The sequence below is a fragment of the Pelophylax lessonae genome, assembly GCF_965119305.1.
Source record: "Pelophylax lessonae genome assembly, chromosome: 5".
Classification (NCBI taxonomy): Eukaryota; Metazoa; Chordata; class Amphibia; order Anura; family Ranidae; genus Pelophylax; species Pelophylax lessonae.
Genome location: NC_138772.1, coordinates 96688785 through 96714835, shown reverse-complemented (window position 1 = coordinate 96714835; position 26051 = coordinate 96688785). Strand labels below are relative to the sequence as shown.

Here is a 26051-nt window from a genome sequence, read left to right as displayed (position 1 = left end):
ATCCCTTATTATCGACCCGCTGTTTACCCCTGTAGGGGTAAGGGAATCTGGTAAGCGCAGGACCCCAGGCTCAGGGGAACACTTCTTCCTTCTGCCCATTCACCACACCCTGGGCATAGAGAAAAGAGCACCATAATCACTATGGACTATACCATCTAGGACTTCTTTGGATCTGTCAGAACCATTGAGACTGTACCTAGGCTTTGAATTTACTTGCTTTATAATTTATAAGGACACTAAAAAAAAAAAAAAAAATTTTTTGTGCTGCCGTTTCTCTTTCTTTTTCACAGCAGTATAGCAGAAAAGATCATTTTGATCACTTTTTCACGCTTTTGCACGCGTATATATATTTTTTTGGCAGCTATATATATATATGCACTTTATTGGCACTTATATGTATTAGAATTTTATGGTGATATTTATGGATTGTGATGATATGGTGGTTTATTTATGATTGGAGATTTTAATTAATTTTATTATTTCACCATCCCACTTTTTGATATACACCATTGCACCTTTTGTTGCACTTTAATCCCACCGATTGTACACATTGTATGTATATGCTGGCTGTTTGTAAATTTTAAGATTGTTTTAGATGTTTTTGATTTACACATGACATACCATTGATTCCACATATAGATCGACCTAGTTTTATCTTTTTATTGGTTTAAAATCACAATATATTTGTTTTTTATATAAATAATTTAACAGGCCGGCAACCATAATTTATATTCCCAATACCCCACCAAGCAGCGCCAATTACTTCTTTTCCCTCCTTTTCGTTTTGCTGTCTGTGCCTCTGGTCAGAAGATTTCACCTCACTTTCTGTCCCTATGACAATTCGATTTTGAAAATTTTGGGTTGTTGTGGAAACAAGGATTGGTGATAAAGCTTCAGTGGAGACACCTTTTCCCATGATAACTCTTACAGGAGTGAATTTCCCTTCCTAGGGGTAGATTTCCTCTCACTTCCAGTTGTCTTCCCCTGTTTGTAAGTAGGAGTCGTTTGTAAGTCCGATGTTTGTAACCTGGGGACTGGCTGTATATACAAATTGATGAACACTATATATCAAAATAATTATTATTATTATGTTGCTTTAAATACAAATATTGCAGACATGCCTATGCATGCAAACCTATAGTGGACAAGAACAGCAGCCAGCAACAGGTCAACGCCCCCGAGGTGGACACTGGAACACAAAGGTCGACCCAGACAATGTCAGGCCTTCTCATCCTTGATCCTGATCATCGGCCTGTTACCTTGACTAGTGCCACTGTACTGGCTACCTGTCTGGACCTGCCGTGACTGTTGTTAGCTGTTGCCGCATGTTACAATAACATAGAAATTTAACAGAGGATCCAGCCAACACCGCACTGACAAGCCAAAGCCCACTATTAAATTGCTGGCCAGCTACTGCGCTTGTGTCTAGCTACCATCCCAACTTTCTTTTATCAAGCCATCCTTTTGATATTTGAAAACAAATGGGTATGCTAGCTAAAACAATTTCAAATTGTGACTTGCCCCTACATACATAGCTGGTGGACCTTTGGAAGGCCCCAATCCTGTCATCGGCAATTTGTGTGGCATCAGCTTTAAAGTGGTAGTAAACTCCAATGTTAAGATTGTACTTTACCTTAAGCTTATAAGTCTTACCTGTAGATATTTTGAATACCTACTAAACTTGTGCTGTATAGTAGATATTCACATCAGCTCCAGCTGCTGATGTCACTGTGCCCTGAATGCAGAGAGGGCTGTGTGGTGATCGTGACACCATCTCAGCCTGGCCGTTTGAATGGCCGGAGAGTGCATGCCTGGAAGGATGACTAGGTGAAGACGGAATGGTAATCCCAGTGCAGTGCTGGAGAGCTGTATTTGACTGGTTAGTCTTCCATAATGTGGTGCATACGAGCACATTATGGCATATACCTGCAAAGGGTTTCTTTTTTTAATCTTTTTGGACAAGATTACTACTACTTTAACTCAGTGCAAGTCAATAACTGAGATTGGTTGAAAACTACACTTCATTTTATCTTGTCAGTTGTTCAGCAGAATTAAATTAATGGATTGTTCAATTTAAAGAGCTACACCATATTGTCAAAAGTATTGGGATGCCTGTCTTTTACACGCACATGAACTTTAATGACATCCAAGTCTTAGCTTGTAGGGTTCAATATTGAGTTGGCAACTATAACAGCTTCAGCTCTTCTGGGAAGACTGTCCACAAGGTTTAGGAGTGTCTATCGGGTTGAGGTCAGAACTCTGTGCAGGCCAATCAAGTTCCTCCACTCCAAACTCCCTCATCCATGTCTTTATGGAGCTTGCTTTGTGCACTGGGCACTGGTGCGCAGTCATGTTGTAACAGGAAGGGACCATCCCCAAACCGTTCCCACAAAGTTGGGAGAATGAAATTGTACAAAATGTCTTGGTATGCTGACTCCTTAAGAGTTCCCTTCACTGGAACTAAGGGACCAAGTCCAACCCCTTTAAAACAGCCCTACATGATAATCCCTCCTCCACCAAATGATTTGGACCAGTGCACAAAGCAAGGTCTATAAAGACATAGATGAGCGAATTTGGGGTGGAGGAATTTGACTGGCCTGCACAGAGTCCTGACACCAACCTGGTAGAACACCTTTGGGATGAATTAGAGCGGAGACTGCGAGCCAGGCCTTCTTATCCAACATCAGCGCCTGACTTCACAAATGAGCTTCTGGTGAAAAATTCCCATAGACACATTCCTGAACCTTGTTGAAAGCCTTCCCAGAAGAGTTAAATTTGTTATAGCTGCAAAGGGTGGGCCAACTCAATATTGAATCCAAAAGACTAAGACTGGGGTGCCAATAAAGTTCATGTGACAATATAGTTTATCAGGTATACCTTTCAATAATAACTAAAAATATACACCCACTCGATATATCTATAGTTTCTCCTTACATTTTCTCACATACACTTGGCAGCCAGTTAGTGCCGCCTCAAAATCTTCACACCCAATACCTGTAATATATTAATGTTTACTCAACAGATAACACACGGCAGTATGGTCTGGGCCTGATTGCAATTTCAAAATGAAAACTATCCACACACTTTCCTACCTAGAATAAAATGACACATCCTTAATCTGCAATATGTATTGTAGCGGCTTAAACTTGACAGATGATGCCATTTGGCGTGCCTGATGTGTCTGTCATGATTGCAGGCAAGAATCATTTACTTAATAAAAAAATGAAAAATAATAACACAAAATCTAAAATAAGCCGCTGAAGAGATTGCAAGCAGCCGGTGTTTTCAAGACCATTAATAGTGCAATACACCAACCAGATCAGGCAGAAGGATTACTAGACCAGTGTTCTACTGTCTGAGGCTTGATATGAAATGCTTACTGGGATCTCAATTCAGAGCGTCTTACTGTCGCATCTCAGTAAAATAATATAAAGAGATTTCATAAAATAGGAAACTATTTGACAGCTCTAATAAATCACTTCACTTAAAGCTAGCCTTAGAATCCTACTCTACGAAACTTTATATATTCTGAAAGTAATTTTATTCTTTTTCATAGGATTTAGATTAAAAGATGCGTTGGGGCCGGGGTAATATAAAAACGTGCATATATTTTTTTTAAAAGTACATCTGACCTAGTCACTTACTCAATAAAGCAATGCAAAGGGCATTAATGACAAGCCATGTGCACTAACCTATAGCAGCCAATCAGAGTTAAGTTTACCTAATTCAGATGAATGAAAGATTAATTATAATTCTCTTTTTGCTGTGGGTCTCTATCCTTTGTATATTGCTCTTTACTTTACAGAATGCTTTTTTTTTTCTTTTTTAATTCACTGCAAACCTTAGAAAAGTCTGGAAGGTTAAACTAGCTGGATATTTCTAATATTAGTATAGATATTTTTAGCAATTAATGTTTTAATTATTATAACTGGATATTATTATTTATAGGTAAAGTTGATCCAGGGAATATCTGATTGCCTCTTAGGGGGATCAAGAAGGTATTTTTTACCCTGCTGGAGCAAATTGGATCATACTTTATTGGGTGTTCTTTTTGCCTTCCTCTGGATCAACTGTGGGTATAGGATTGTGTATATATAGGGGATTGTTTATATGTATATGTGTATACATGTATATATATATGTGTGTGTGCATGTATATATATAAATGTGTATATATATATATATATATATATATATATATACACACACACACACATATATATATATATATGTATGTATATGTATATGTATATATATATATATATATATATATATAATTATTATACAAATTTTCCTCTATTGGTTGAACTAAGTGGACTTGTGTCTTTTTTCGGCCAGACTAACTATGTAACTATGTAAGTACAACTACTACTCAGGTAGAATATGACCTGACCTGAAGTGAAACTGTGGTCAGGTTATTGACATCCAAGTATTTACAGATTCTTATCCAGCAATAAATAAACTTTAGTACATATCCTCAGTGATCTCTGTAGCTGCAGGTACTGTGGAGAAATGAATCCTCAAAGCTTCCAGCAAAAAACTGGAGAAAACTGGCTCCAGAAGAGGGAGCAGGGTGGGCTGAACTGCTGAAATAATTAATTACTCGTAATTCTGCTGCAAAGTTGTAAATCATTCAGCAGCTCACCCTACTATTGCTTTCCAGAGTACCAGCTCTGTGCCTAAATTAAAGATTTGTAAACTGAAAGGTGCTTTCCTTTTGCGCTATCCTGTTATGCCAGCATGTGTTAGGCAGAGCATCACAATCAGCTTAGGCATGCAAAGGGGGTGTGCCAGCTGTGCCTGGGCACACCCTAATCACTATGTGCAGTGCACATTCCCCCAATTGCACCGGCTACCCTCCTCTCTCTTGTTGCTCCCCGCCCCCACGCCCCACAGTGCTACTGGATTCTCTCCTTTCCCCTCTCCCCGGCTGCAGCAAGGGTTATTTCAGGATGGAGAGTTGGGGAAGGTGCTTACTGTGTGCATTCATAACTGAAGCATAGTACAGGAATAGCCACTCAGCACAGAGTACTTTCCATTCATTCACTGCCCCATACAGCTGAGGCTACAGAGAAAGGCATGTGTGTTTGAGCTTTGGAGCGCTCACCCTAATGCAATTGGCTGCTGCGCACACCTATGCTCTCACCCTATGACAATCAGATGTTGCTGGCTTGCTACATTGATTGACAATCTCTGCACTGACCTTCACCTCCCTGCACAGCCTCTCTCTTTATATAACATTGACAATTCATAGAAAACTTACTTACATAGAAAACTTGTATTTTAATACCTCTAAAACAGAAGCAGTAGGAGTCTAAGATAACGTTTGCTAAACTTTAACCACTTCTGGACTGGAAGGTTTTACCCCATTAGTGACCAGACCATTTTATGCGATACGGCACTGCATTACTTTAACTGACAATTGCGCAATCTTGCAACACAAAAAAAAATTGATGTCCTTTTTCTCCCATAAATAGAGCTTTCTTTTGGTGGTATTTGATCACCTCTGCCATTTTTATTTGTTGCGCTATATACAAAAAAGAGCAACAATTCTGGAAAAAAAAAACAATATTTTTTACTTTCTGCTATATAACATTGTCCAAGAAAAAAACATTTAAAAATCAAATTTTTTCATAATTTTAGACCAATATGTATTCTGCCACATATTTTTGGTATAAACAAATCCCAATAAGTGTTTATTGATTGGTTTGCGTCTACAAACTAGAGGAAAGATTTATGTCATTTTTATTTATTTATTTATTTTTACCAGTAATGGCAGCGATCAGCAATTTTCAGTGGGACTGCGACATTACGGCAGACAAATCGGACACCTAACTGACATTTTTGACACTTTTGGGGGGACCAGAGACATTAAGCGGAGTTCCAGCCTTTTCACTCACCTGTCCAACGGTCCAGCGATGCGGCCGCCCGAAGCCTCGATCCTCTCCCTCTGGTCTCGGCGGCGCCGGCATCACTGCTGTGGGCACCCGGCTGTGACAGTTTGCGACTTCACAGCCGGGTACCCACTGCGCATGCGCGAGTCGCGCTGCGCGTCTTGATTGGCCGGTAATCTTCTGGGACCTCTGACATGTCCCAGAAAATTGCAGGGAGGGAGGGGGAGAGGAGAACTTCCGTTCAGGGCGCCGCGGTGCTCCCAGCGGAAGTGGGAGCGGGTACCTGTCAAAACTAGGTACCCGCTCCCCCCCCCCAAAAAAATGACATGCCAAATGTGGCATGTCAGGGGGTTAGAATACCTAAAGCGGAAGTTCCACTTTTGGGTGGAACTCCGCTTTACTACACTAATCAGCGCTAAAAATATGTACTGTTACTGTACTAATGACACTGTCAGGGAAGGGGGTTAACACCAGGGGCGATCAAAGGGTTAAATGTGTAGAGGGTGCTTTCTAACTGTGTGGGGGATGGGCTTGCTGCATGAACACAGAGACCTATGTTCCTAAATAAGAGGAACACAGGATTTCTGTGTTCATTACTGATAGAACAGCGTTCTGCCGTGTTTACAGCTGCAGACCACCATTCTTTCTCCACAGGGAGCGATCGAGGGGGCCCAGCGGAGCCGCTGATTGGCTCTCCCTGTAGCCAAGCGGCACGCGTGCGCCCCCACTAGCGGTCCCGCAGAGCGACGTACAGGTACGTCGTTTCATGGGACAGAGCCATCCTGGCACCGTAAAATTATGGCGGCTGGTCGGCAAGTGGTTAACCATAGCAGGAGTTTCATTTTTGTAATTCAAACTTAAAGGCTATCTCCACATTCACAGAAAAAAAAGTAGAAAAAAAAATAACATAGCATACACAATTGCTATACAAGCCATACCGTAATTTGATGTTAATAAAAAAATACGTTAACATTTCAATCAGCAGTGCTGTAATTGTATGTAGAATTGAATGCAATATGGTAACCTGGAGGGGTTCTGTACATCATTGGTATACGGAACATCTCCAAAAAATGTAATTTAATGCTTGTATGATTGGCTCACTGTTTTCCTCAGAAGCCTGCACTAAGATGTAAGTCAATGTTAGGCATCCTCTGCAATAGAAATTGTATTTTTGGTGAGATGCTTTCTAAGGGTTAAATACTTCTAAATGGATGCAGACACTGCAACTTTTCTGTTCAGAGCACTCAGAGTGAGCTAGGTGATTATATATATATATATTATAACAAACCAGACCCTCCCATTCAAAACCAGTCTGCACAGATCATAGTCAACAAACAGTTATTTCTTCAGAAAAGCAACAGGTAGAAATCTAGAACAAAGTTTGTTAAATCCCTTCAACTCACATTAATCACCCAGGGGGATTGTTTTTTTCTAATGAGTATCATCTTCAGCGCAAGCTGCAAGCAGATTGTGCCAGTTGAGCAATCTCTGCTCATTTCTGTAATGATTGTTATAAGACAATGGATGATTATGTCCTATCACTTCTTTATTCAGAAAAGTGGTAGAGGGAAGCAATAATTGTACATGGTGTTCATCACAGAAAAAGCCTCTTAACCAATATCTGTATATGCCTAAAACAGTAATTAACAGTTTTCAAATTATGTAATAATAGTGTACGGCTAAAAAAAAAAATGCCATATAATGGGTTCTGGAGCCTGGAGGCTTTGTAGAGATTTAAGCTGGAAAAAGCCTCTATTTCTGGGTCCACATATACAGTATAACCTGCAGCTCAGCTGATGATGCATCCCCTCCCATATGAATGCCAGCGTGACGCTGGGAGCTATTAAGGTTTGTCACTTGGAGGGGTGCACATGCATCCTTTTTTCCAGGACCTCATCTGTCCATGCCACTCATCTGTTATGGATATTTTACTCGTGATTACTACTATATGGTTTGGATACAGGTAATCTTACATATGGTGTTCACAAGTATGCAAATTTTATCACTTGTCTTCCCTTTTCCACCTCTTTATTTTTGCCTATAGGGGTTTCTTTGAGGTCTCTGTTCATCACACCCTCACTTTTCGTGTTCATTTCACCACAGTCCTTATGTGCTTACAGGTCACCTTGTGTGATCAATCAAACTTCTGTAATTTTTCAATTGTGCCTCCTTTTCTTTAGGAGGTTTACTTTATTAGTAATACCCCATTTTTGTATCATTATTTTCTTACCCTTTCCACTGGGGTCTGTGGTATTCTATGGTATGGTATTCTGTGGTATGTCACTCATCATACGCCCTTTGGGCACTTTATTTACTTTCACACACTTACTGATTTTTCCAATCCGGTACATATATAATATACTTTCAACACACCATTATATTTGATCCTGATCCCTACATATGAATCTTTCATTACCAAGCATGTGGCCCCTGAATACGTTACATTCACTCATACAGCTCCCTCAAATCCCGGTTGGACAGTTTTTTGATATCTGCAGATACCGTGAAATATCTACATCTCATTCATTTTTTTAAGCTGGCACTGCAAGGTAAAACTTTTAGTAAGGGTTCGGACTGATCTGGTTGGGCTTGTCCCTCCTGGATTTTCCCTCTTTCCCCCTACTATATGTACGAGTTCTCTATCATACACAATTTAGCAACATTGTTTATTTTTAACATGCTTTTATACTCCTTACAGACCCTTGTTGACATTTGCTCTTGAAAAAGTGGAAAATGTTCCATGAAACGCGTTGAGCACACAGAATGCAACCCTTTACTCACTTCTATGTTGCCATGTGTTGTCATTTATTATTTGATCTTGCTACTTCCAGTTTTTTACTATACAGCTGCTTATGCCGTCCATGTTTTATTATCATGACTTCTTTTATTGTGATGTATGACTTTCACTCTGTATTTATTATCATGAAATGTGCAAGTGTTATACTGTTGTGATGATATTTGTAATACAAATTGTTGGTACCATCCATCATCTTTTGTTAGCTTAAATTGGGGTGGTTACCCATTGCACCCTGCTCTGGTTCACTAACACACCTCATCTAAAGTCCCAACTCCCCTTTTTTAACCTGGTAACTAGACCTCAATATTAGTCTCAGCTGTGCACAGACCCTTATATATGAACAGGCTGATGCTCAGGGTTTGCTCTTTCACTCTCTCTCTGCTGTTGATATCTGCTGCTGAGTGAAAAAGCTGAGTGCTGACAGAGCACTAAAAAGGCACAAGTGCTACCTGTTTGGGGAACTTATCAGGTTAGTTGTTTAGATGAGCAAATTTTTGGTGTGGTTTATGCTATGGACACGAGGGTGCACATAACCAGATAGATATAGTAGATAGATTGCTATATTACCAAAAGTATTGGGTAGTCTGCCTTTACATGCACATGGATTCTAAGGGCATCCTAGTCTACGTCCATAGGGTAAAATATTGAGTTGGTCCACCCTTTGCAGCTATAACAGCTTCAACTCTGGGAAGGCTGTCCACAATGTTTAGGAGTGTGTCTATGGAAATCTTTGACCATTCTTCCAGAAACGCATTTGTGAGGTCAGGCACATATGTTGGAGAGAAGGCCTGGCTCACAGTCTGCACTCTAATTCATCCCAAAGGTGTTCTATCAGATTGAGATCAGGACTCTGTGCATGCAAGTCAAGTTCCTCCACCCCAAACCCGCACATCCATGTCTTTATAGTCTTTGCTTTGTGCACTGGTCCAATTCATTTGGTGGAGGGGGGATTATGGCGTGCAGTGGTTTTTCAGGGGTAGCGCTTGGCCCCTTTGTTCAAGTGAAGGGAACTCTTAAGGCGTCAACATGCCAAGACATTTTGGACAATTTCATGCTCCCAACTTTGTGGGAACAGTTTGGGTTGGCCCCTTCTTGTTTCAACAAGACCAGTGTACAAAGCAAGGTCTATAAAGACTTGAATGAGTGAGTTTGGGTTGAGGAACTTGACTGGCCTGCACAGAGTCCTGACTTCAGCCCCATAGAACCCCTTTGGTATAAATTAAAGCAAAGATTGAGAGTTAGGCCTACTCTCCAAAATCAGTGTCTGACCTCACAAATGCGCTCTCCAATGCGTGCTTTCCAGAAGAGTTGAAGCTGTTATAGCTGCAAAGGGTGGGTCAACTCAATATTGAACCCTACGGACTAAGACTGGGATGCCATTAAAGTTCATGTGAGTTTAAAGGCAGGTGTCCCAATACTTTTGGTAATATAGTATATTTTCTAAGCTAACAACTTTTTGGAAGGATAATACAGAAAACTCATTCCTATCTTTAAGTCCTATCTTATTGTTAGCATATAGCATGGGTAGTTTTCTACACCCTGTTATCTGTGTATGCAACACTGCCGGCAGTGCTAGCATGCATACAATGCAAACTACCAGTAAATAACCAGACACTAAAATATTGCTTGTAAGAAAATGACATTAAACTGACAAATAAACCCTTCTCTCATAGATATTTTCTTCTGAAAGCCTTACCATCAGGTGGTCTAATTGCAGACTTTTAAGGATGGTGAGTGCAAGTATATTAGAGAAAAGCGTTAGGTGACCTGTGAGTCTAACACTTAATGCTTTCTTCCTAGGTCTTTTAACACAGTGTGCTCTGCTCAGTCTTGGGAATAATAATACATCGACGGATGTGGTTTGGGAAGTGGCTGTAGGAATGGAAGACTACGCAGTGAAGAATGTTTTAGCCATATGACAACAGCGGTGGATAAAGAGTTGTGTGATTTCTATGTCCGAAACAAAAATTAGAGCTAAACTTATAAAGCAAAATATATCCCGCCAAGACATGAAAAGATTGCCTTCTAAAGGAGCAGAGGCTGCAGTATACTTGCTATGTGACTGCTATTTCCAGTCTTAGAAGTTCTAGGTAATTTCAAGGGCTCTAACAGGAGGGGGGTTGTCTAAAGTTTGGTACACACGGATCAAAATTTGGCCAGTTCAGCAATTACCAGCCAAATTTTGATCTGTGTGTGTGGCCCTCCCTGTTCGGTAGATTTACTTCTGTCGAACAGGACTGCTAGAAAGTCAGATAGGAATAGGTGTGTGGGCCTTGGCGCTACTCTGCGTGTTATAAATATGTGCAAGGTGCAAGTCTCTGAATAAATATACCAATTTATGCTAATTCCTAAATACTGGCAATAATAATAATGGAGAACTGTGTTGTCAGTGTAAACCAAAAAAATTTAAATAATCACATGGGTATTGCAAAAAATCAAATCACATAATCACATATATATGCATATTAGTGATAAAGTGCATCAGTGCGTAAATAAATATAAGGTGTTACGTGAATCAGTGCATAAGTTAGAAAAATAGATATAATATACTGTATCCAGAAATCACTAATATTCTAGAGAAAAAGTATGAGGCAGTGAATATGTACAATATTATAGGCGATCTATATAGGGTGTGACAAAGTGCTGAGTGCTCCAAGGAAATATATATTTAGTTGATAATAATGAAACCAGTAAATAATTGTGATAAATAATAATAATAATATATATATATATATATATATATATATATATAACAGTCCACTGTTAAAGTGCTAAAAATTGATATATATATATATATATATATATATATATAAAATAATAGTCCACAATAATAGTGCTGCATGCCAGGGAAGAAATGCTCTCCAAGTGAACACAATAACAATAATTTTGTGCTTGTGCCAATTCTGTGTTGTTGAACAAAAGTGCTGGTGCTGGGGCTGTTTAAGGATACTTGCTGTGCCCAGTGAAGTGCTCTGGACCCCCTGTTGTATTTGCACTCACCCCAATGTGGTCCCCATGAAGGGGTAACAAGCTTTGCACAGCAAGTAGATGTCAGGAGTCCCTCTGGGCGTTCCTATGTATCCTTGTGTGACTTTTCCCTCTTGGTCCTGTGAGGATGTGTGTGTCCCACTCACCAAGGGCCCGTCTGCTGGAGATCCCGTAGGGGCTTAGTAGGGGGTTATTCCATGAAATGAGAACGGTATGCCATAGCGTAATAACGTTTAAACTCTATTTATTGAAACATAAAGTATCCACTCACACGTGGACGATCCCTGCATCCACCTCGCTTTTGTGGATGGGGGAATCCCGGCTGAATGAAATAAACCTATGCATGCATACACAGCTTTCATTTTACCTATTCAAGCAAAGCAAAGAATTTACTTTACGGATCATTCCAGCTGACATTCTCTCAAACATGTCATTCTTAGCATATCAGGATGTCAGCTAAATGACTACATAAACAGAGGCATATTAATATGGGTTTAATGAAAAACACCCATGCACCCTGTGTATAGGGATGATCGAACGGTTTCTGGTCGACCATCGGTTCGGCCCGAACATTGGGTGTTCGAGGTTCGGCCGAATTTAGAACTTTTTGCCCAAAAAGTTCAGAATTCGGCAACCAGAACCGACCAAAATGCAATGGTTCAGGAAATGGGCTTTAAAAGCCCGTGATTGGACCAGAACCATTAGCAAAAGCACATTGAGGGGGCAGAAGAATGCTAGGAATGTGATTGGAGTGACTAGGGGGTCCATAGTCCAATCATTAGTGAATATGCCCCCCAGTATATAAGATAGCCCCCGCCAAATTCCTAGCATTGTTATACAGTTTAATTTTACTTTAAAAGTGTCATTTAGCATCTATTAGTGTGAGGAAAGGGATATCTAGTGTAGTTAGAGTGCTCTTTTACACTTTAGTTAGCTTCAAAAATTTTGTTTCTGTAGGGAAAGTGTGAGGTGTCAGGGTGACCATAATGTAGTGTAGGGTTAACTGACTGCTATGGTAGGGTGACCGAACCCTTCCATATCAGGGTGACCGTAATGTAGTGTAGGGTGAACTGACAGTGACTGCTATGGCAAGGTGACCAAACCCTTCTATATCAGGGTGACCGCTATAGAGAAAAGATAGTTTCTCTGAAGTCACTTTCGCTGCAGGGATATGGCTTCTCACCCGTCAGCATTCTTTTTGGCTGCAGGCGTCTATTGTCATTTTTTGAGCACATGTTTGGAGTCAGGCATGACATCTGAACATGTGTATAGGGGGTATATATACACACCCATGTATGTATATATACACCTGCACATATATAGGTGTGAAAGGAGCAGAAAAAACTACTTGCACTAATGAAATAATTAACACCAATATAGTTACTCTCCTATCACACCTATATATGTCTAGGTGTGTATATACATATAAGTATGTGTGTATATACACCACTATACACAAGTTCAGATGTTTTGCCTGCCTCCAAAGAACCCAAAAAAATGCCCAAAAAAACGCTAGCGTCAAAAAAAAAAAACGCCCAGGTGTGTTGTTGCAGGCATTTTTTGGGGGGTTTTTGGAGGCAGGAAAAACATCTGAACTTGTGTATAGTGGTATATATGGTTTGCCTGCCTCTAAAGAACCCAAAAAAATGCCCAAAAAAACGCCTGCTATTAAACCGGCAAGGTGTGAAAAGCGAGAAGCCAACATCCTGTGCTGAAAGTGTTCTAATACAAATGATCTTTTTTTTTATGGTTCTGGACATTCTACAGAGCTGAAACTTCACAGGTACACCTTTTATTTATTTTTTTTTCAATAATTGGCTCTCTATCAAAAATCTATCAAAAATTACAATTTTTAAGAACTTTTTTTGTGTGATTTTGTGTCTGGGGGGTCTAAAAGGTGTACCTGTGAAGTTTCAGCTCTGTAGCATGTCCAGAACCCCCCAAAAAAGATCATATAGGTGTAAAAGGAGGGTCCCACCATCCCTGCTCTACTGAAAAATTATCTTTTTGTCTGGTTCTGGACATGCTACAGAGCTGAAACTTCACAGGTACACTTTTTAGACACCCAAGATACTAAATCCAAAGATTTTTTTTTTTTTTTTTTTTTTAATTTTTCCAATAATTGGCTCTCTATCAAAAATGACAATTTTTAAGAACTTTTTTGTGTGATTAATAGTCCCTGGGGTATGACCCAGAACCCTGGGCACTTTTTAGGGGCATTTATTGGGTTTTAGGGCTTCAAAATTGTGTTTTTTGATTACCGAAGTTCGGGTCCCATTGATTTCAATGGGGTTCTGAAATCCGGGCCGAACTTTGGGTAGTTCGGATGTTCTGGCCGAACCGAACTTTTGAAAAGTTCGATCATTCCTACCTGTGTAAACTCTGAGTATTTTAATAGTTAAACTCCACTAAAAAATGTATACAGCATATTTGCATCCATACTTTTTTAGGGGCCTGGGTTAATGAAGCCTATTGTTGTTGGCATTACAATTGTTTCTTTCCCCCATTCAAATCAATGGAAAAGCATAAAGCAGGTTAAGGCAGGTGGATGAAGTTTGGTTGGAGGTCAAATGTTGGAATAGAAGGAGGTCAAGATCTCAGAAGTCGTTCAAACTGATGTCAAATGATGATGCCAAAATTTGCCTACTGACACACGTCCAAAGCCTTTCAACACAACTCACAAACCTCTGTAAAAATGCATTTGTCGCTTTTTTTTTTCAATATGGCAAACAAGAGGAATTTTGGAAGACCCCTGTAAATGTAATTTGTTGTTTGATTAGCTCACTGCTTTTCCCAGACATCTACACCTAAAGTAGAGCATTAAGCCTCGTACACGCGTACCGATCGTCGGCCGAACGATCGGCCGTCTTTTGTCCAGGGCTGTCGTGTCTGTTGAAAACTGCAAAAGACTGCACACGAATTTTGTCGGCCAACAACAGCCGACTGCAGAAGTGATGTCATGTGATGGTTAACTTTCCTTGTCTTTTTTCTTTTCTGAGCATGCCCAGTCTTGCAAATCTGCTGTCTGTCGGCTGAAATCTGTACTGACTGGCGAACAATCGGCCGTTCTGGTGTTGGCCAACAAAAATTTTAATGCTTGCACGACAGATTCTGTTCGGCTGTCGGAAGCATCATACTAACAAGCCTACAATCGGCCGATCGGTCATCGGCTGAATATTGTCGGCCGACAATCGGTACGTGTGTACGGGGCAGAAAATTAGGTTCTTCTAGATCACTTCAGACTGGCCCTTTTTGCAAAAAAAAAATAAGCGTCTATACTGTTTTGCCCAGATCATTTTTTGTCTAGCATACTAGAGTTACACTTTGAAATAAAAAATAAAGAAAAGCACATTTATCATTTTTAAACTGATATATGGTTTAGTGAAATGGCTTACTTAAATTATCTTCGTCATCCACACTGCTTGCTCCAGGTTTTTTGAACTTGAAAGGTACAATGAAAGTTGACAGCATACTGATTTTTTCTGTAAAAAAGAACATATACACATATGATAAGAAACCAGGATGTAAACCATAGTTTTTTATTGTAACATTTTACAACATATATGTATATAAATATATAGGATAGATAGATAGATAGATAGATAGATAGATAGATAGATAGATAGATAGATAGATAGATAGATAGATAGATAGATAGATAGATAGATAGATAGATAGATAGATAGATAGATAGATAGATAGATAGATAGATAGATAGATAGATAGATAGATAGATAGATAGATAGATAGATAGATAGATAGATAGACTTTTAATATACACTGATCAGCCATAACATTATGACCACCGACAGGTAAAGGGAATATCTTGTTACAATGGCATCTGAAAATTGGTGGGATATATTCGGCACCAAGTGAACATGTTATCCATGAAGAGAAAAAAATGGGCTTCACAGTTTGTTGTGTATGGGGCTTTGAAGCCCATGGTGATCCATGTCCACAACCAAAAGCTTCTACAATGGTCACATAAAAATCAGAACTGGACTATGAAGCAATGGAAGAAGATGGCCTGGTCTGATGAATCATGTTTTCCTTTCCATCATGTGGATGGCCGGGTGCGTGTGCGTCACTTAACTGGGGAAGAGATGGCACCAGGATGCAAGTCAGCAGAGGCAGTGGCAGATGCTTTGGGCAATGTTGGGAAACCTTGGGTCCTGCCATTCATGTGGATGTTACTTTGGTGTTTGTGCCTCAATGAGTCAGGGCTGTTTCAGCAAAAGGGGGATACTCAATATTAGGTGGGTGGTCATATTGTGTATGGTTGATCAGTGTATATACATATATATATATACATATATATATATATATATATATATATATATATATATATATATATATATATATATATATATATATATATATATATGTATATATATATATATGTATATATATATATATATATATTATATATATATCAATGTATATATCAATGTATATATTTCAAACCACTTATCAAAACCAACGATTTAATAATTTTCTCTTTACAACCTCAAAGTCAAGGAATTTATTAAAAGTTAAAATGATTTCCATATTCAATATCATATCATCAGTGCTTTAAGTGGGCCGGTATGCACTGGTACTCAGTACTGCCACTTCCAAATATGGCTCTTGAGCATACCGAAATCTCTCCGTGCGCCTTAGCGTACCAGTACGCTCATTTTGGACATCTGCGGCCTCAATTTCCCACTCCAGAGCCAGACCAGTCACCACCAGTGAGTCCCCCTGCTCCGGAGTCCCAGCCCAGGCCGGGGGAGGGGGGTGCTCTGTGGGGACCCTGATGTGGGGTGGGGGGGAGTGACAACATTTATAGGCTATAATAGAGTACCGGCACCTCTTTTGGGCCACTTAAAGCACAGATCATCATCCAATAGAAGAATAATTCAAAATACGGTAATTATGCAAATATCTAAAAACAATGAATTGGTTTTAATCTACGGTACATTATACCTGAATACAATGCATAACAACAACATTTAAAATTAATAAGGTATCTTGTATTATATATCATTTTAATTTATCTATAAACTTATCTTTGGCTTGTATTTAAAAAAGCAGGTGGAAGAATATATTTAAATGCACCTAAATAAAAATGATATTATTAGCATTACATATTGAATACGTCATGTTGAAAAATGAAGGAAAAATTTAAACTGTTGCAATTAAGCACATTACCTTAAAAAGCAAAACAAAAGTACAAAGGCATGTGAATGATACTGGCTGTTTGAAACTGCTGTCCACAGCACTTAATGAAGCAGAAAGAGCAGCAGAAAAGGGAACTGCATGTTACTGCAATAGGGGAGATAAATTTAGGAAGCAGTAATACCAGGGACTGAGTAAGGTCAGAGAATGAATAATGGTGTTTCATGCTAGCAACTATGCCACAGATGGAACTAAACCCCATTCTAGATGCTGCTATTTTCTATCCTTTGATGCTTACACAGTCAACTGGTGCAGTACATTCTAGAAGTCAACATCAGATAACAGGGTAATAGGAGATTCACCTGTACATCATCAATATTATATATTCACAGTATTTATTTCACAGTATTTATTTAACCTCTGCGTTAAAATAGGCATCTGTATGTGTAATATCTGGCCATAGGGTCATAAAAGCCCTTATTTTCAGGCAATGCAGGTGTAATGTTTCCCCATAAAATCCATCACCCATATTAGCACTTAGGCAATTGTTGTAAAATTATTTGTCTAAGTAAAATTTTGTCTCCCATATCAAGAGACAGATAATAGGAATCAAGGGGGTTTGACTGTGCTTGCATGACCAATGGCAAAAAGATTACATCCAGAGACGGCAAAAATTGCTGCTGACTGCGGGCGTAGCATTCATGTAAGGCCAAAACTTTTCTTTACATTTTGGATAGAGTAGAGAAGGGTTAGAACCCCTGTCAGGTTTCATTGTTATCTGAAGTTCTGGATTTACTAGACAGGATATGATGGAAATTCTGCAACAAAGACACATAAATAAAACACTGATAGGAGTTTTAAACCCCCCCCCCCCCCAATTTTTGAGTATCAACCAAAACAGGAATAGAGGGGAATTCTTCCAGTGGGGACACTATCCAAAATGAAAGATAGTGTTGGCTTTAAATATACTTTAAATTATTGACTGGATTATAATTTATATAAACCTTAAATACCCAACATTTTGAACCTAATATAGGTCTGACCAAAAAAAAGGCCATCAGCTCATCATATATAGCAATATGTGGAACATTGTTCCTATTTAATATAGTATTAGGCATTTATATGGAGTATAGCTGCTCAGAGGGTTAACTGATAGTGATAAATAAGAACTACATTCAAACTACATATCCAAGAACACTGATGAAGTGGGGAATGTTCAGTTATTTCAATTGCTGCTTTTGTGATTTTCATGGATTAACCAACTGATCCTAATTCTAGAATAATTTAGTTTAAAATGAAATTATGGTCAGATTGAAAACACAGTCAAATTTGATTTTGATGAAATTACTTGGGAAATCTTTAGGCAGAATGAGTATGCTAGCTATCTTGTGTAGTCATAAGGAGAATGAATATCTGCAACATTGAAACCACCTTTGGAAGTCACCAAATCTGAATGAATTGTGATTAAGAAAGATAAATGAAAAATAATACATAATGTGTAATCAGCAAGTTATCAGTATCTGTGCATCCAAGAGGATGTCATTATTTTACTTGAACTTGGAGCTTTTGCACTTTGTTGGTAGTGAAATTTATTGTCTTAGTGGGATTCATTTGAATAACTACCGCCCATAAGAAATGAATGTTAGGGTGATGAAAGAAAAAACTAGAACAGTCCCATGGGATTGCCAACCCTATTTATTTTTAAATGAATTGCATTCTTTATATATAAATGTAATGGTTGTTAAGTACATGTCTCACTCTCTATGGGGCTGATTTTCTGGTTCTTTCTGTTTTGTGTTTCAAGGTATTAGATGCCTCTATTGCTAAGTTACCCTTCATTCAATGATGATGCCTTGACCTGGCAAGAAAACAGCTGGCCAATGAGTATAACCTTTCATTTCTATATTCAGGATGCGGTCAGCAGTTACCTTAAGACCGTCATCTGGACTTAGCTCTGGACTGTCTTCAGCCTTCATTTTGGATCATTTGACCTACTCCATGACCCATCCTCTCCTTTATTCTATTTTTCCCTTGTCACTGTCAATGTTTATGGGGTAACGTCAATCACTTTTTGGGTGGACAGTGGTTGGAAACTGTTATTTGGTTGGTGTAAGATATTGCTGCTTGAGTCTTGGTGATGAAGCATGTTGGTTTTTTATTGGTTAACCACTTCAAGCCCGCCCTATAGCAATTTTACTGCTACAGGGCAGCACTTGTGCACCACATCATGTATATATATATATATATATATATATATATATATATATATGATCTGACACTTCCGTATAGGTGGCGTTCATGTACGCCACCGGCGTAATTACAGCGGAAGCGGATTAATGGGACCCGATGACCTCCTGTACCCATTGATCGTTAGTCAGAAAGACAGAACTGCGATCTGCCTATATAAACAAGACAGATCGTCTTTGTGGCAGGAGGGAAGGGATGAAATTTGTGTCCCTGCAAAGCAGGGAATAAATTCCATCTCTTACCCTAGTGAAAACCCTTTGATAATGATAACCACTTCTCAGCCAGTATCATTAGTAAAGTGACAGTGCATATTTTTAGCACTGATTACTGTATTAATGTCACTGGTCCTGAAAAGTGCCAAAAGTGTCAGTTAGGGGTTTATTTACTAAATCTAGAGAGGGCAAAATTGGTCACAATTCTGCAGAGAAACCCATCAGCTTCTAACCTCGTTGCTTGTTTAATTAAGCTTTAGCAATAAAACCTGAAAGCTGATTGGTTTCTCTGCAGAATTGTTACTAATTTTGCCCTCTCTAGCTTTAGTAAATAAACCCCTTAGGCTCCGTTCACATTAGGTCGCTCCGACTTAGGGTGCGACCTGTGAAGTCGCGTGCAGCGCGACTTCGGCGCGACTTGCACGGACTTAACATAATGGAAGTCAATGCAAGTCGCCTCCAGGTCGCCCCGAAGTAGTACAGGACCCTTTTTCTAAGTCGGAGCGACTTATGTTGCTCCTATTAGAACTGCTCCTGTACTACACAGTGGGAGTGGGAGGACCGCAACTTGTCAGGCTGACAAGTCGCCTGACAAGTTGGATCAATGTGAATGGACACTTAGTGTCTGAATGTCCGCTGTAATATCGCAGTGCCACTATAAGTCACTGATTGCTGCCATTACTAGTAACAAATAAATAAATAAATAAAAATATCCCATAGTTTGTAGACGCTATAACTTTTGCGCAAACCAATCGATATACATGGATTTTTTTTCTTTTTTAACCAAAAATATGTAGCAGAATACATATTGGCCTAAATTTATGAAGAAATTAGATTTTTTCATTTTTTTTATTGGATATGTTTCCTAGCAGAAAGTAAAAAATATATATATATATATATATATATTTTAAATTGTCAGTCTTTTTTTGTTTATAGCAATTAAAAAATGCAGAAGTGATCAAATACCACCAAAAAAAATGTTTATGTGGGAAAAAATGGGTGTTGCACGACTGGGCAATTGTCAGTTAAAATAATTCAGTGCCATACCATAAAAAAATAGTCATGAAGGGGGGTAGGTCTTCCGAAAGGCTAGTGGGTAATGGTGGTTCTGTTTAGGAATAAAGTTTAACGTTTTTTCATTAATTTAAACCAAACAAAGGGGCAGTGGCATAAAGTTTCCCCACAACCTTTATCATGTGATAACATTAATATTTATGTATGTTGTGATGGGTGTTAATGGGGTGTAAAGTCCCAAGAAATTCTCCCAAATTCCTTTCTTTGGTTCCCGTATAGACTCATAGCTACTGCTTCTACCTCTGCTTTTTTTTTTTAATTTCTTGCATTTGTGGACTTTTTGGAAGTCATCAGGCTCCTGCATTATTGCTAGAACACAATCAAAACCTGCTCAGCAAATGTCAGAAGATATGGCACCCATGAAGCATTGTAAATTAATATTTAGTGATTAAACATTTTCAAATCTGACCTAAGCACGTATCAAGCATACTTAAGAGACATTTCTTAGCTTGAGGCCTAAGATGAAGGCTTCAATATTTTCACCCTCAAGCCAGCCCTTAGCATAATTAGTGAATATAACAACTTTGTGGATACTACTGCTTCAGGGTATTCACTGTTGCTATGATACTTAAAGAGGCTTCCTTGTTAGCTTCCATGCTTAATGGCTACACCTGGCAGGCTGTAATATGCTATAGTAGTGACATTATTACGAGGGTCTTATTTACTAAAATACAATCTATGCACACATAGGGGTTGATATTCTAAAGCTAGAGTGCAATCAAATACCTAATGACAAAAAGGAGATCCCGGTACTGGAAGATGCACATCATGTGTATGACTTTTCAATACTCTGCCTTGAGCTACATCACCAATCTTGTCTCCAAAATCACCCAAACTGTCTTCTAAGTTCCTCCCAAGACCTCCTGCTCTCAAGCTCTATTTTCTCCAAAATCACCCAAACTGTCTTTTCAGTTCCTCCCAAGACACCCTGCTCTCAAGCTCTATTTTCTCATTCTGCCATTCTCATCTCCAGGACTTTTTCAGTGCCTCTCCCATCCTCTGGAACTCTCTACCTCAATCTGTCCAGCTATCTCCTACTCTGGCTGCCATTTGGTGATCCCTGAAAACTCATCTGCTCTAGGGAATCTATCACGCCTCCAACTAACAACTAAACTTTTAACTCTTCAATCAGCTCATACCCCACAGTTATAACCTTTTGTATCACGTTCCCCACCCTATTTGATTGTAAGCCCTTAAGAGCAGGGCCCTTTTAACCCTCTTATATTTTATTGTGTTGTAACGGTACTGTCGCCCATCAGATTGTAAAGTGCTGCCCAAACTGTTGGTGCTATATAAATCCTGTATAATAATAATATGAAAAATAATAATATAGGTCTGGGTACCACCATTGGATGATAATGCAAAAATTATGCTACTACTGGGAAGAGACATCCCAAGAGTCCACAAGGTAAAGGAACTGTGTATAATTTATTTTCATAATGATCCTTACATTAAAAGGACTGAACTAGGTTAAGTTGTTATCTGTATGTGTATGTGAAAATATATTCCTAAAGGAATTAATGGAACCCCTTTCATCTCTTAAAACTAATGCTATGGGTACTTAAAGAAGAAACCAACTCTGACAACGATATTTCCCATAAGTGTTCAAGTCAGTATGAGCGTATCATCTTACAGCAGTGGTTTTTTTTTTACTACAGCACAAGACAATACCTTCAACAGGTGATCAAGAATCTACTAATACCAAGATCTTGCAAACAATACTGATATTTACAAAAAAACAACTGTAACTTGATGGCAGCCCTGTCATTGACAAAACTATACTGTAAAACAATTAGCTCTCTATACTTAAGCCCCGTACACACGATCAGATTATCGAACGATCTGTCGTCCGTTTTTTGTGGCATGCTACTCTGATGTGGAAAGTGAAGAGGTTATTTTCATACAAATTTTCCCGTACGACAGAATTCTACTTCAGAAGTGATGTCATGTGTTGGATTGATTTGTATGTGTTCTTTCTCTCTGAGCATGCCTAGTCTTGCTCTTAAGATTTTTTTCCGTCGAAGTCTGTACTAATGAGATGAAAATCGGACGTTGTTTTGATGGACGACAAAAATTATATAGCCTGCACATCAGCATTTCGTCAGCCGAAAAGTCAGAGTCGGCTGTGGAAAGCACCATACTAACAATCGGAAAATCGAAGGATCGGTCATCGGACGAATTTTCCCTACAGATTTTCTTATCGTGTGTACGGGCCTTTAGAGAATTCCAGTGAGAACTACAAAGGCTTTGATTCTACACTCCTCCAACATGTAATCTTGATCTCAAATGCAACTCACCTACAGATTTGTCCATCAAAACCCAAGCTGACAAAGTTGACAGCTCGAGCATCACAAATGGAACCATGCTTACAGCAAAAAGCTTAAGAAATCCATCAAAGTCCTCTACTGCAGTCACCGTGCAAGAACATCCATTTTTTCACAAGTTGGAAGCAAAGCCTCCTAAAGATAGGCTTGTCAAGAAGTTAATTCATATAAAAGGAGAGACTATCCTACTTACACCCATAATGGTCTTTGCAAGCCTTGCCACCCTTGGAGAAGCAATTTGATGCTTCCAGAGTTCTGCCTATCTATCATGTTTACAATACTAAAGAATGAATTAGACAACTTCATTAGAGCTGTTTGATGTATACAAATCTATTTGTATATATGTTTTGTCTTTTCTTTCTTTTATGTTTTTCAGGTCCACATCACAAGTCTACCCATCTTCATGGACTTATTACAAGTTCACGTCATGTTTGTTATATTGTTGCATTATTATTAAATAGTAGTATCTACCAATGTCAGGTTGGGAGTGTGTTGTCACAGCAACCTTTATATTTTTGTGCTCTAGGTATGTTTCCCTGTTTCCTCTTCTGTTTGATTCTAGCTAGTAAGTCCTAGTATCTCCTTCTAGCGCTCATTTTTAGTTTCACTTTCCAAGAAGAGACAGGGCTTAGGGAAGTCATTGTCTTCTTACCCTTTAAAAGACTAGAAAACATCCTTTGTATTGCACTTATCCGAAGTACAACTGAAGTGCAATTGGAGTTGGATTCAACTTCTGTGTCTTATTGAAGAGTTGAGCGGCCCACCAGGACACCTGCCACAGCTGCATGCAAGCCTCAACTGTGCAAGATAACAGCTATTCTGAAAGGTTACCTTTACATGTCTAGTTACTGATGACTCAACTTGCTCCTTTCAGGCTACTCATACTGCTCCTTACCTTAGTACAACCCTGACAAATTTCCTGGTCCTTTGGGCTGCCATACAGTAGCACAAAGGTGTGCAGACAGTTGACAGTATGCTCTTCCCTGTGGGGAATTAACCTTGGCAGTGAGATCTGGCTAAGGACAAGTTATATCTTATTTTTTTTCCATCTACACAATACTACATAAAACTTCACATATGACCATGATCTGCCCTTTTTAATACAGAATTAACAAGTACAATAAGATCTTGTTCATAATACAATCAGAATATCTTCAAAATGTACTGTTATAGCTCTTCAATATGTAATCAGAATGAGCGTAACAAATTTGCTTAAGGAAATTAATAGAAGATTTATAAAGATTAAATATTTACTGCTAGAGCTTTTTTTCAGGGGGAATGCAGGGGAGCGCAGTTCTGGCACCTCCAACACTGAATGTATGTAAGTGCAGGGGTGCTGGAGGGTCCATTGATGATGGCCGCTGGGGGAATTATTGTCGCTAGTGGGGACCTATTTTTGCATGAGGGTCTATTGTTGCTGGTGGGGGATTTATTGTTGCTGGGAGGGATCTTATATTTCTGGGGAGTCAGTTGTTGCTAGGAGGGATCTACTGTTGAGAAAGAGGTCTATTGTTGCTGGCTGCTGCAGAATCTAATGTTGCTGCTGGAGGTCTATTGTTGCTGGGGTGTTTTTTTGTTGTCGGGAGGCATTGTTGTGCAGGTGATCTCTTGTTTCTGAAGGGTCTATTGCTGCTGGCTGTAGAGGATCTATTTTGTTGCTTTCCATGTTATAATTAACAAGTTCCATACAAATTACTTAGCACCACAGAATGATACTTGGTTCTGTGTTCTCTAAAAGGGGCAGTATTGGGAGGTGGGTAGGGGGTGAGACCAAGGGACGTGCTTGGGGGTGGGTAGGGGACGGAGACAAAGGGAGATTCAGAAGGGGGAGTTCCTGCAACTACTCTCTGAGAAAAAAAGCCCTGTTTACTGCTATAGTCAAACCGTACATTTGGTAGTTTACACCACTGGTTGTATTCAGTAAAACAATAGAAAAAAGGAAAAATAAAGTGAAAAATGCAGTCAATCAGAATTAAAGTGGAACTAAACCCTCCAATTCTTTACAGCCAAGGAAGCTGCCATCTTTGCTGGTTTGATCTGCAGTTGCCATGGTTTGGCACATGTGGCCAGTTATGAGACCAGCCATTTGATGGCTTGACAGTTCAGATGAGATCATTCAATGGCATGCCTTGAAAATAACTGTTTTGGGAAACAGGTAAATGGATTGGTTTAGTTCCACTTTAAGTTTGCCATAAATAGATCACATTATCGTCTGTGTATTTTGTGCTGTCTAAGAATAACCCTTGCCTGGGTAAAACCTATAATACATTTTTAAAATAACAAACAATGGTTTTGCAAAGAGCAGCCCATTTCCTTCACTTCTTAGGTCCCCTGACAGAGCTCAGCCTCTTCTCTCTATGCCACCATAGGAAGCCGCTTCCTAAGGTGGCACATGTTCAGGCTAGATCCCAAGCCATCCATTGGCACACAATGTGTGGCTTGGCCTTGCCCCAGATTCCGTATCCCTGGATTTGATTGACAGCAGCAGAAGCCAATGGCTTCCACTGCTCTCACTGAGTCCAGTGGGGCAGGAGAGCAATGTCGCTGCTTTCGGGCACAGAGATCAACAGATACTTTTTTGTGCATGCAGTTTTATGAGGCAAAGCATGAGGAAATGTGTACTGAATATTTTTTTTAGTTTGCTCAGACATATACTTTAAAGTTGATATTTAGGGAAAATAAAAATGTTCCCTTGCAGTGGGGTTGCCCCTGCACTGCAATGGTTAAATGCTCATTTAGGTCTAGAGTAGGGGTCTCCAAACTTTCTAAGCAAAGGGCCAGCCTGTGACGAGACCAATCTCGCCACTGGGCGTTGGAGAAGCCTGGTTGCTTGCCTCCTGCAATATGACTATGGACCTAGGGGCTTTTACCCCTTTAAGACTGTATTTGGGCATGGAAATGTGCCTGCGGTCTGTCAGAAAAGGACTTCCGTCTAACTTTTTAACCCCTGGAGGGATTTCTATGATTTTTGGTTATGTTTGCATTTGAAGTATGCTGATTCCGAAAATGTAAGTTTTATTTGAATGTGATGCATATTTTAGAAGTTATGAAAATGTTGCTTTTGGACCGAGGTGGCTTTGCATTCACCTATTGTCGGGTGTGCTAAGTATTCCTGTTCCATTCTTACATGCTAATAACCTTGCATTGTTCTGGCCAGGTGGCTAGATAATTAGTTTAGTGTTATTTTGTGCCTGTTTACAAATCTATCTGCATATGCTAATGCTATGAGACTCACATTACCTGATAGTGTATATAATGTGTTTGTGTGGATTTAATAAACAGTTCTAAGTCAGACCACTGCTTGAACCTCACACGGAGCCTTGTCTCGTTCTTGGGGAGATTCCCTGTATGCTGTTGGA

General features: G+C 39.3%; 1 protein-coding gene across 1 annotated transcript in view; it reads right to left on the bottom strand.

The window, feature by feature from the left end:
* ADARB2 (adenosine deaminase RNA specific B2 (inactive)) overlaps positions 1-26051 on the bottom strand; it is an 801349-nt gene that overhangs the window by 298908 nt on the left and 476390 nt on the right. The window contains exon 3 of the mRNA XM_082258125.1: positions 15074-15160. Coding sequence (XP_082114251.1) covers positions 15074-15160 — 87 coding nt within the window. The remainder of the gene's footprint in view (positions 1-15073; positions 15161-26051) is intronic.